The 13288-nt window shown below is 49.8% G+C and overlaps 1 protein-coding gene across 1 annotated transcript in view; it reads left to right on the plus strand.

The window, feature by feature from the left end:
* Positions 1–13288, plus strand: part of LOC135516572 (glutamate receptor-interacting protein 1-like) — a 233758-nt gene that overhangs the window by 98992 nt on the left and 121478 nt on the right. The window contains 1 exon segment of the mRNA XM_064940922.1: positions 7462–7620. Coding sequence (XP_064796994.1) covers positions 7462–7620 — 159 coding nt within the window.

Raw genomic sequence — 13288 nt, forward strand, 5'->3', positions numbered from 1 at the left:
ACTATATCTACTAGTCTAGTAATCAGGTAGTAATACTAGATCAACTAGTCTAGCAATGGCTAATCAGATAGTAATACTATATCTACTAGTCTAGTAATGACTAATCAGATAGTAATACTATATCTACTAGTCTAGTAACTAGGTAGTAATACTATATCTGCTGCTCAGGTTTTCATTGGAGCTGAGAGTAGTAAAGGTGATTTGTATTGACAGGTGAACAGACAGGGACGCATTTAGTTGTTTCAACTGTCCTTTACCAGAGAGTGAATAGAACAGAGGAGAGGAGATTAAACACACACACACACACACACACACACACACACACACACACACACACACACACACACACACACACACGCACACACGCACACACGCACACACACACACACACACATGGATTATCCAACCACTACTGCTCTGTTCCATAATCTGTAGGTTTAAATCTCTGAGTACAGGTGACATTTCTAGGAGCAGAATGACGCTTGGTTGATCACTATCATGTACCTGGGGGATTTGGAGACCAGCACTGCATCCCACATGGTAACCCCATTACCTACATAGTAACGCATCTAAAGTAGTGCACTGCATCCCACATGGTAACCCCATTACCTACATAGTAATGCATCTAAAGTAGTGCACTATATAGGGAATAGGGCTCTGGTCTAAAGTAGTGCACTGCATCCCACATGGTAACCCCATTACCTACATAGTAATGCATCTAAAGTAGTGCACTGCATCCCACATGGTAACCCCATTACCTACATAGTAACGCATCTAAAGTAGTGCACTACATCCCACATGGTAACCCCATTACCTACATAGTAACGCATCTAAAGTAGTGCACTACATCCCACATGGTAACCCCATTACCTACATAGTAACGCATCTAAAGTAGTGCACTACATCCCACATGGTAACCCCATTACCTACATAGTAACGCATCTAAAGTAGTGCACTACATCCCACATGGTAACCCCATTACCTACATAGTAACGCATCTAAAGTAGTGCACTACATCCCACATGGTGACCCCATTACCTACATAGTAACGCATCTAAAGTAGTGCACTACATCCCACATGGTAACCCCATTACCTACATAGTAACGCATCTAAAGTAGTGCACTGCATCCCACATGGTAACCCCATTACCTACATAGTAATGCATCTAAAGTAGTGCACTATATAGGGAATAGGGCTCTGGTCTAAAGTAGTGCACTGCATCCCACATGGTAACCCCATTACCTACATAGTAATGCATCTAAAGTAGTGCACTGCATCCCACATGGTAACCCCATTACCTACATAGTAACGCATCTAAAGTAGTGCACTACATCCCACATGGTAACCCCATTACCTACATAGTAACGCATCTAAAGTAGTGCACTACATCCCACATGGTAACCCCATTACCTACATAGTAACGCATCTAAAGTAGTGCACTACATCCCACATGGTAACCCCATTACCTACATAGTAACGCATCTAAAGTAGTGCACTACATCCCACATGGTAACCCCATTACCTACATAGTAACGCATCTAAAGTAGTGCACTACATCCCACATGGTGACCCCATTACCTACATAGTAACGCATCTAAAGTAGTGCACTACATCCCACATGGTAACCCCATTACCTACATAGTAACGCATCTAAAGTAGTGCACTACATCCCACATGGTAACCCCATTACCTACATAGTAATGCATCTAAAGTAGTGCACTACATCCCACATGGTAACCCCATTACCTACATAGTAATGCATCTAAAGTAGTGCACTATGTAGGGAATAGGGCCCTGGTCTAAAGTAGTGTACTCTATAGGGAATAGGCCTCTGGTCTAAAGTAGTGCACTATATAGGGAAAAGGGTTCTGGTCTAAAGTAGTGCACTATATAGGGAATAGGGCTCTGGTCTAAAGTAGTGTACTCTATAGGGAATAGGGCCCTGGTCTAAAGTAGAGCACTATATAGGGAATAGGGCTCTGGTGTAAAGTAGAGCACTATATAGGGAATAGGCCTCTGGTCTAAAGTAGTGCACTATATAGGGAATAGGGCTCTGGTCTAAAGTAGAGCACTATATAGGGAATAGGCCTCTGGTCTAAAGTAGTGCACTATATAGGGAATAGGGTTCTGGTCTAAAGTAGTGCACTATATAGGGAATAGGGTTCTGGTCTAAAGTAGTGCACTATATAGGGAATAGGGCTCTGGTCTAAAGTAGTGCACTATATAGGGAATAGGGCTCTGGTCTAAAGTAGAGCACTATATAGGGAATAGGCCTCTGGTCTAAAGTAGTGTACTCTATAGGGAATAGGCCTCTGGTCTAAAGTAGTGTACTCTATAGGGAATAGGCCTCTGGTCTAAAGTAGTGTACTCTATAGGGAATAGGCCTCTGGTCTAAAGTAGTGCACTATATAGGGAATAGGGCTCTGGTCTAAAGTAGTGCACTATATAGGGAATAGGCCTCTGGTCTAAAGTAGTGTACTATATAGGGAATAGGCCTCTGGTCTAAAGTAGTGTACTATATAGGGAATAGGCCTCTGGTCTAAAGTAGTGCACTATATAGGGAATAGGGCTCTGGTCTAAAGTAGTGCACTATATAGGGAATAGGCCTCTGGTCTAAAGTAGTGTACTATATAGGGAATAGGGCTCTGGTCTAAAGTAGTGTACTATATAGGGAATAGGCCTCTGGTCTAAAGTAGTGCACTATATAGGGAATAGGGCTCTGGTCTAAAGTAGTGCACTATATAGGGAATAGGCCTCTGGTCTAAAGTAGTGCACTATATAGGGAATAGGCCTCTGGTCTAAAGTAGTGCACTATATAGGGAATAGGGTTCTGGTCTAAAGTAGTGCACTATATAGGGAATAGGCCTCTGGTCTAAAGTAGTGCACTATATAGGGAATAGGGCTCTGGTCTAAAGTAGTGCACTATATAGGGAATAGGCCTCTGGTCTAAAGTAGTGCACTATATAGGGAATAGGGCTCTGGTCTAAAGTAGTGCAGTATATAGGAAATAGGGCTCTGGTCTAAAGTAGTGCACTATATAGGGAATAGGGCTCTGGTCTAAAGTAGTGCACTATATAGGGAATAGGGCTCTGGTCTAAAGTAGTGCACTACATTTACATTTAAGTCATTTAGCAGACGCTCTTATCCAGAGCGACTTACAAATTGGTGAATTCACCTTCTGACATCAGTGGAACAGCCACTTTACAATAGTGCATCTAAATCATTTAAGGGGGGGGTGAGAAGGATTGCTTTATCCTATCCTAGGTATTCCTTGAAGAGGTGGGGTTTCAGGTGTCTCCGGAAGGTGGTGATTGACTCCGCTGTCCTGGCGTCGTGAGGGAGTTTGTTCCACCATTGGGGGCCAGAGCAGCGAACAGTTTTGACTGGGCTGAGCGGGAACTGTACTTCCTCAGTGGTAGGGAGGCGAGCAGGCCAGAGGTGGATGAACGCAGTGCCCTTGTTTGGGTGTATGGCCTGATCAGAGCCTGGAGGTACTGCGCTATATAGGGAATAGGGCTCTGGTCTAAAGTAGTACACTATATAGGGAATAGGCCTCTGGTCTAAAGTAGTGTACTCTATAGGGAATAGGGCTCTGGTCTAAAGTAGGTCACTATATAGGGAATAGGGCTCTGGTCTAAAGTAGTGCACTATATAGGGAATAGGGCTCTGGTCTAAAGTAGTGCACTATATAGGGAATAGGGCTCTGGTCTAAAGTAGTGCACTATATAGGGAATAGGCCTCTGGTCTAAAGTAGTGCACGATATAGGGAATAGGCCTCTGGTCTAAAGTAGTGCACGATATAGGGAATAGGCCTCTGGTCTAAAGTAGTGCACGATATAGGGAATAGGGCTCTGGTCTAAAGTAGTGCACTATATAGGGAATAGGGTGCCATTTGGACACGCCCCAGGGGTCCTGTTAGATCTGAGGATTATAACACAGGCTTTATGAAAAGGTCCAGACCCAGACAGCGTTTCTCTCACACTGCTCCTCGATAACGCCACAGTTACCCACTGAGACATTTATCAAATGTTTACGACAATAATAACGGTTCTTAGGTGTGTAGATTTCTGGTGAAATCCAATGTTTTCTCTGTCTGGTGTTATCTGATGCGATAAGATACTAGTGTATTCTGGAACGGAGGGGGAGGGGGGGGGGATCAGAATCCAGTTCTCCCCTGATAGGATGACATACATGACAGACAAGCCAAGCAGCCAATCACACTAAGCCATCTGTGATAATGGGGAGAATGGACGTTGTCATTTTCAATGTCCTTTTGTGTGATATTATCCACATTGTCCACACTCAACCCGGAAGCCAGCCGCACCAATGTGTTGGAGGAAACACCTGGCGAATCCTGTGGCACGCCGACACGGTCACACGCCGACACGGTCACACGCCGACACGGTCACACGCCGACACGGTCACACGCCGACACGGTCACACACGGTCACACGCTGACACGGTCACACGCTGACACGGTCACACGCCGACACGGTCACACGCCGACACGGTCACACGCCGACACGGTCACACACGGTCACACGCTGACACGGTCACACGCTGACACGGTCACACGCCGACACGGTCACACGCCGACACGGTCACACGCCGACACGGTCACACGCCGACACGGTCACACGCTGACACGGTCACACGCTGACACGGTCACACGCATGTCATCATAGCCACAGCTGTCAACTAGCTAGCCACAGCAGTAAACTAGCTATCCACAGCTGTCAACTAGCTAGCAACAGCAGTCAACTAGCTAGACACAGCTGTCAACTAGCTAGCCACAGCTGTCAACTAGCTAGCCACAGCTGTCAACTAGTTAGCCACAGCTGTCAATTAGCTAGCCACAGCAGTCAACTAGCTAGCCACAGCAGTAAACTAGCTATCCACAGCTGTCAACTAGCTAGCAACAGCAGTCAACTAGCTAGATACAGCTGTCAACTAGCTAGCCACAGCAGTAAACTAGCTATCCACAGCTCTCAACTAGCTAGCAACAGCAATCAACTAGCTAGCCACAGCAGTAAACTAGCTATCCACAGCTGTCAACTAGCTAGCAACAACAGTCAACTAGCTAGACACAGCTGTCAACTAGCTAGCCACAGCAGTAAACTAGCTATCCACAGCTGTCAACTAGCTAGCAACAGCAGTCAACTAGCTAGACACAGCTGTCAACTAGCTAGCCACAGCTGTCAACTAGTTAGCCACAGCTGTCAACTAGCTAGCCACAGCAATCAACTAGCTAGCCACAGCATTCAACTAGCTAGCTAGGTAGCTGTGTAGCTTTCTAGCGCGTTTACTCATTTGTTTGCAAACAATTAACAAGCTAGCTAGTAAGCTAGTTAGCTACCGCATGTTCTTGTCGAACTGTCAACAGAGCAGCTAGCAAGCAACAAGAAATCCCAAATAGCAGTCTAAAAACCACTTGAGGGAAAATAAATCAGATTTGACCGTTCAGACACAAGTCGCATGGCCAGGAATCAGATTTGAAATATCAGATGTGCTTTCAGGCTGTTCAGACTGTCGGAAAAATAACAGATTTGAATCGGATATACAAAACAATTGGATTTGAGTCACTTCAAACATCCAATGTGAACAAAGCTTGGCAGTAACAGGGATTCCAATAGCAATCACTGTCTGTGTCCCAAATGGCACCATATGCCCTTTGTAGTGCACTACTTGGGACGGCAGGTAGCCTAGTGGTTAGAGACAGGTAGCCTAGTGGTTAGAGGCAGGTAGCCTAGTGGTTAGAGACAGGTAGCCTAGTGGTTAGAGACAGGTAGCCTAGTGGTTAGAGACAGGTAGCCTAGTTGTTAGAGACAGGTAGTCTAGTGGTTAGAGACAGGTAGCCTAGTGGTTAGAGGCAGGTAGCCTAGTGGTTAGAGGCATGTAGCCTAGTGGTTACAGACAGGTAGCCTAGTGGTTAGAGGCAGGTAGCCTAGTGGTTAGAGACAGGTAGCCTAGTGGTTAGAGGCAGGTAGCCTAGTGGTTAGAGGCAGGTAACCTAGTGGTTACAGACAGGTAGCCTAGTGGTTAGAGGCAGGTAGCCTAGTGGTTAGAGGCAGGTAGCCTAGTGGTTAGAGGCAGGTAGCCTAGTGGTTAGAGACAGGTAGCCTAGTGGTTAGAGGCAGGTAGCCTAGTGGTTAGAGGCAGGTAGCCTAGTGGTTAGAGACAGCGTAGCCTAGTGGTTAGAGACAGGTAGCCTAGTGGTTAGAGACAGGTAGCCTAGTGGTTAGAGGGAGGCAGCCTAGTGGTTAGAGGGAGGCAGCCTAGTGGTTAGAGACAGGTAGCCTAGTGGTTAGAGGGAGGCAGCCTAGTGGTTAGAGGCAGGTAGCCTAGTGGTTAGAGACAGGTAGCCTAGTGGTTAGAGGCAGGTAGCCTCGTGGTTAGAGGCAGGGTAGCCTAGTGGTTAGAGGCAGGGTAGCCTAGTGGTTAGAGGGAGGTAGCCTAGTGGTTAGAGGGAGGTAGCCTAGTGGTTAGAGGCAGGGTAGTCTAGTGGTTAGAGGCAGGTAGCCTAGTGGTTAAGAGCGTTGGACTAGTAACCAGAAGGTTGCAAGATCGAATCCCTGAGCTGACAAGGTAAAAATCTGTCGTTCTGCCCCTAACCATGCAGTGAACCCACTGTTCCTAGGCCGTCATTGAAAATATGAATTTGTTCTTAACTGACTTGTGTAGTTTAAATAAGGTAAAAAATAAATAAACGTTGGTCCCTGGTCCAAATGAATGCACTATAAAAGGAATTGGATGGCGTTTTGAACTAAAGGGTATTTGAAGTTTTGACGCGTTGTAATTCATTTAGAAATGATGATGTCCTGCCAGACAGTAAGACTGATTCATTCACCATGAACTCTTAACTGTGGAATCTGTTAGGAGTCAGTTATTGTTCCCTTCTAGAAGCCTCCATGAAAAGTCAATAGGACGACCGGGCACCTCCATTTAACCTGACGTCTGTGGCCCTGTGTCCCAATCAGATGATGTTATATCCTCCTGAAAACCACTGATGGACTGAACACATTTACCTTGATGTATTTAACCCCCATGTATTTACCCCCATGTATTTACCCCCCATGTATTTACCCCCATGTATTTACCCCCACATGTATTTACCCCCCATGTATTTACCCCCCATGTATTTACCCCCATGTATTTACCCCCATGTATTTACCCCCATGTATTTACCCCCATGTATTTACCCCCCATTTATTTACCCCCATGTATTTACCCCCCATGTATTTACCCCCCATGTATTTACCCCCCCCCTCACCCATGTTTTACCCCCATGTATTTACACCCCCCCCCCATGTATTTACCCCCATGTATTCACCCCCATGTATTTACCCCCCATGTATTTACCCCCATGTATTTACCCCCCCTCACCCATGTTTTACCCTTGTTTCAATCACCTTGTTCCCCCCTCCTTATCCCCTGTGGTGCTTCTCTCTGTTTGTGACCAGTCAAGGTGCAGAGAAGCACGCGGACCCTTCCCTGGGAGTCCTCCTCAGCCAACAACAACAGCAACTTCCTCCCCTACCAACACTATAACACCTACCATCCTGACCAGTCGCAGAGACACCAGGCCTCCAAGCACCACAAAACCTCTCCCAACAACCCTCGTAATGTTCCTTATTCTCCTCTTCCCTGGTCCTCTTCCCTGGTCCTCTTCCCTAGTCCACTTGTTTCTGTGGTCCTCTATGTCCCACTCCTCCTAGCCCTGCTCCTTGTTCCTCTTCCTCCTCCTCCTCCTTCTCCTTCTACTCTTCCTCCTCTCCTCTCCTTCTTCCGCCTCCTCCTCCTCTCCCTCCTCCTCCTCTCCCTCCACCTCCTCTCCCTCCTCCTCTCCCTCCTCCTCCTCCTCTCCCTCATCTCCTCCTCCTTCCTCCTCCTCCTCTCCCTCCACCTCCTCCTTTCCCTCCTCCTCCTTCCTGCTCCTCCTCTCCCTCCTCCTCTACCTCCACCTCCTCCTCTCCCTCCTCCTCCTCCTCCTCCTTTCCCTCCTCCTCCTCCTTCTTCTACTCCTTCATCTTTGATCCTTTCATCTATTTATTTCTGTTGAGCTCAGATTTGTTTTGGTTTGAAGTGATATTTTCTGTCTCATCTGGTTTCCTGGGCTGAAGGAAAATAGAGCAGAACTAAAGTCCTCTTCTGGCTCTCTCCATCTCTCTCCAGTGTTCTCCATCTCTCTCTTTCTCCTCGCTCTCTTCATCGCTCTCTCTGGTATTCTCCATCTCTCTCTTTCTCCTCGCTCTCTCCATCGCTCTCTCTGGTATTCTCCATCGCTCTCTCCGGTATTCTCCATCTATCTCTGGCTCTCTCCATCTCTCTCCAGTGTTCTCCATCTCTCTCTTTCTCCTCGCTCTCTTCATCGCTCTCTCTGGTATTCTCCATCGCTCTCTCTGGTATTCTCCATCTATCTCTGGCTCTCTCCATCTTTCTCTTTCTCTCTCTCTCTCTCTCTCTCTCTCTCTCTCTCTCTCTCTCTCTCTCGCAATCTCTCCCCCTCCATCTCTCTCTCCGGTATTCTCCATCGCTCTCTCCGGTATTCTCCATCTATCTCTGGCTCTCTCCATCTTTCTCTTTCTCTCTCTCTCTCTCTCTCGCAATCTCTCCCCCTCCATCTCTCTCTCCGGTTCTCTCCATCTCTCCCCCTCCATCTCTCTCTCCGGTTCTCTCCATCTCTCTCTCCGGTTCTCTTCATCTCTCCCCCTCCATCTCTCTCTCCGGTTCGCTCCATCTCTCCCCCTCCATCTCTCTCTCCTGTTCTCTCCATCTCTCCCCATCTCTCTCTCCGGTTCTCTCCATCTCTCTCTCCGGTTCTCTTCATCTCTCCCCCTCCATCTCTCTCTCCGGTTCTCTCCATCTCTCTCTCTGGTTCTCTCCATCTCTCCCCCTCCATCTCTCTCTCCGGTTCTCTCCATCTCTCCCCCTCCATCTCTCTCTCCGGTTCTCTCCATCTCTCTCTCCGGTTCTCTCCATCTCTCTCTCCGGTTCTCTTCATCTCTCTCTCCGGTTCTCTCCATCTCTCTCTCCGGTTCTCTCCATCTCTCTCTCCGGTTCTTTCCATCTCTCCCCCTCCATCTCTCTCTCCGGTTCTCTCCATCTCTCTCTCCGGTTCTCTTCATCTCTCCCCCTCCATCTCTCTCTCCGGTTCTCTCCATCTCTCTCTCTGGTTCTCTCCATTGTCCCTGAAAGTCACTGAGCTGAGTGTTGTATGTGTAACCTCATCTAGGGCATTAAAGCAAGGTGCACAGTGCTGATACAGTCCTGTCAGTCCACTTGGCCAGGGAGGGATGCTGGACTGTGGAGGCACCAGAAAGGGCTCTCAACTAAACCATTCAGCGATGTACTACAACATGAATGACATGAGTCTTTATAAACCCTCAGAGGGAGAGAGAGATAAACAGAGAGAGAGAGATATATAGAGGTTCACACACACACACACCTCCGACACACACAGAGCTGTCTCCGGTTCACACACACACACCTCCGACACACATAGAGCTGTGTCCGGTTCACACACACACACACCTCCGACACACACAGAGCTGTGTTCGGTTCACACACACACACACACCTCCGACACACACAGAGCTGTCTCCGGTTCACACACACACACACCTCCGACACACACAGAGCTGTCTCTGGTTCTGTTCTGATCACAGTATTCTGGTCACGAAGCGTTGGTGGGTCTTTGTGTGTGACGACCCAGGTGTCTCGAGGGTCTCCTGAGACAGCTTGTCAATGTTAATGAATAGCACCAGCTCAACCTCTAATACTATGTTCTAATTGGTCCAGTCTGCTACACACACCACGTAGATTACAGTAGATTAGATCTCTGTCTTTCTCTCTCTCTCTCTCTTTCGCTCTCTCGCTCTGTCTCTCTGTCTCTCTATCTGTCTGTCTGTCTGTCTGTCTCTCTCTCTCTCTCAATTCAATTCAAGGGCTTTATTGGCATGGGAAACGTGTTGACATTGCCAAAGCAAGTGAGGTAGATAATATATAAAGTGAATATATAAAGTGAAATAAACAATACAAATTAACAGTAAACATCACACATACAGAAGTTTCAAAACAATAAAGACATTACAAATGTCATATTATATATATACAGTGTCTCTCTCCCTCTCTCTCTCTCTCTCTCTCTCTCTCTCTCTCTCTGTCTCTCTCTCTCTCTCTCTCTCTCTCTCTCTCTCTCTCTCTCTCTCTCTCTGTCTCTCTCTATCTCTCTCTCTCTCTCTCTCCCTCTCTCTCTCTCTCTCTCTCTGTCTCTCTTTGTCTCTCTCTCTCTCTCTCTCTCTCTCTCTCGGTCTCCCTCTCTCTGTCTCCCTCTCTCTCTCTCTCTCTCTCTCTCTCGTGAATATATAACTATAACTGGAAAAATCAACATTATATTGAAAGTAAACTGTTCTCTATTCATAAATAAGTGATGCCTTTAACCAGCCAGGCCAATGCTGCATCCTCCATAATTACACCACTTGTTCCTGGTGCTATTGATCCGGCCCGTCATCTCCTAGTCTGCTGCATTGTATCTCAAGGACAACTCAGAGAGGTGGAGAGAGAGAGAGATGCCTTCCAGACTCCACTCAGAGCTTGATAGGCTGCATCCTGCTGCATCCTACACTATACTCTTAACATGACCTTTGACCTGAGCCCCTGTGGGGAAGAGAGTGAATAGAGGAGGTTGTCACGACAGCTCCATTCTCCTGATTCATGTCAATTACCCATAATACACTGCAAACCCATCAATGGCTTTCAAAATCGTTTGGTGTTTTTCTCCTTTTTAATTTCTGTCTTTAAAAAAAAATTCTCTAGACTTAATTTGTTCTGCCATCGATGGGAGGTCAGAGGTCATTTGTTCTGCCATCGATGGGAGGTCAGAGTTCATTTGTGGGTCCAAATGTTTTACAGAGCCCGTTTGAGTTGATATTGAAAACATGTTGGTTTTATTCCATACATGTCAGAGCTACACGGCCATTATACTTCCATTAGAATCTCTTAACTATCCTCAAATGTCAGCAATCTGTCAACGCTCCGTAGAGGTTATTATACTGGAATAAGAACAAATCACCTGGAGCCTGAACCCCTGTCTCCTGTCCCCTGTCTCCTGTCTCCTGTCCCCTGTCTCATGTCCCCTGTCTCCTGTCCCCTGTCTCCTGTCTCATGTCCCCTGTCCCCTGTCTCCTGTCCGTGTCTCCTGTCCCTGAACTCCTGTCCCCTGTCTCCTGTCTCCTGTCCCCAAGTACCCTGTCCCCTGTCTCCTGTCCCCTGTCCCCTGTCTCCTGTCCCCTGTCTCCTGTCCCCTGTCTCCTGTCTCCTATCCCCTGTCTCCTGTCCCCTGTCTCCTGTCTCATATCCCCTGTCTCCTGTCCGTGTCTCCTGTCTCCTGTCCCCTGTCCCCTGTCTCCTGTCTCCTGTCTCATGTCCCCTGTCTCCTGTCCCCTGTCCCCTGTCTCCTGTCCCCTGTCCCCTGTCTCATGTCCCCTGTCTCCTGTCCCCTGTCCCCTGTCTCCTGTCCCCTGTCCCCTGTCTCCTGTCCCCTGTCTCATGTCCCCTGTCATGTCCCCTGTCTCCTGTCCCCAGTCTCCTGTCTCCTGTCCCCAGTATCATGTCCCCTGTCCCCTGTCTCCTGTCTCCTGTCCCTGAACTCCTGTCCCCTGTCTCCTGTCCCCTGTCTCCTGTCCCCTGTCTCCTGTCCCCTGTCTCATGTCCCCTGTCCCCTGTCTCCTGTCCCTGAACTCCTGTCCCCTGTCTCCTGTCCCCTGTCCCCTGTCTCCTGTCCCCAGTCTCCTGTCTCCTGTCCCCAGTATCATGTCCCCTGTCCCCTGTCTCCTGTCCCCTGTCCCCTGTCTCCTGTCCCATGTCTCCTGTCCCCTGTCTCCTGTCCCCTGTCTCCTGTCCCCTGTCTCCTGTCCCCTGTCTCCTGTCCCCTGTCTCCTGTCCCCAGTCCCCTGTCTCCTGTCTCCTGTCTCCTGTCCCCTGTCTCCTGTCCCCTGTCCCCTGTCTCCTGTCCCATGTCTCCTGTCCCCTGTCTCCTGTCCCCTGTCTCCTGTCCCCTGTCTCCTGTCCCCTGTCTCCTGTCCCCTGTCTCCTGTCTCCTGTCCCCTGTCTCCTGTCCCCTGTCTCCTGTCCCCTGTCTCCTGTCCCCTGTCTCCTGTCCCCCTGTCTCCCCTGTCCCCTGTCCCCTGTCTCCTGTCCCCTGTCTCCTGTCCCCTGTCTCCTGTCCCCTGTCTCCTGTCCCCTGTCTCCTGTCCCCCCCTGTCTCCCCTGTCCCCTGTCTCCCTGTCCCCTGTCCCTGTCCCTGTCCCTGTCCCTGTCTCCTGTCCCCTGTCTCCTGTCCCCTGTCTCCTGTCCCCTGTCTCCTGTCCCCTGTCTCCTGTCTCCTGTCCCCTGTCTCCTGTCCCCTGTCTCCTGTCCCCTGTCTCCTGTCCCCCTGTCTCCTGTCCCCTGTCCCCCCTGTCTCCTGTCCCCTGTCTCCTGTCCCCTGTCCCCTGTCTCCTGTCTCCTGTCCCCTGTCCCCTGTCTCCTGTCCCCTGTCTGTCCCCTGTCCCTGTCTCCTGTCCCCTGTCTCCTGTCCCCCTGTCTCCTGTCCCCTGTCCCCTGTCTCCTGTCCCCTGTCCCCTGTCCCCTGTCCCTGTCCCCTGTCTCCTGTCCCCTGTCTCCTGTCCCCTGTCCCCTGTCTCCTGTCCCCTGTCTCCTGTCCCCTGTCTCCTCCTGTCCCCTGTCTCCCCTGTCCCCTGTCCCTGTCTCCTGTCCCCCCTGTCTCCTGTCCCCTGTCTCCCCCCCTGTCTCCTGTCCCCTGTCTCCTGTCCCCTGTCCCCTGTCCCCTCCTGTCCCCTGTCTCCTGTCCCCTGTCTCCTGTCTCCTGTCCCCTGTCCCCTGTCCCCCCCTGTCCCCTGTCTCCTGTCCCCTGTCTCCTGTCCCCTGTCCCCTGTCCCCTGTCCCCTGTCCCCTGTCTCCTGTCCCCTGTCTCCTGTCCCCTGTCTCCTGTCCCCTGTCTCCCCTGTCCCCTGTCTCCTGTCCCCTGTCTCCTGTCTCCTGTCTCCTGTCCCCTGTCTCCTGTCCCCTCCTGTCCCCTGTCCTGTCCCCTGTCCCTGTCCCCTGTCCCTGTCTCCTGTCCCCTGTCTCCTGTCCCCTGTCCCCTGTCTCCTGTCCCCTGTCTCCTGTCCCCCCCTGTCTCCTGTCCCCTGTCTCCTGTCCCCTGTCTCCCTGTCCCCTGTCCCCTGTCCCCTGTCTCCTGTCCCCTGTCCCCTGTCTCCTCCCTGTCCCCTGTCTCCTGTCCCCTGT

This window comes from Oncorhynchus masou, chromosome 27, assembly GCF_036934945.1.
Source record: "Oncorhynchus masou masou isolate Uvic2021 chromosome 27, UVic_Omas_1.1, whole genome shotgun sequence".
Taxonomy (NCBI): domain Eukaryota; kingdom Metazoa; phylum Chordata; class Actinopteri; order Salmoniformes; family Salmonidae; genus Oncorhynchus; species Oncorhynchus masou.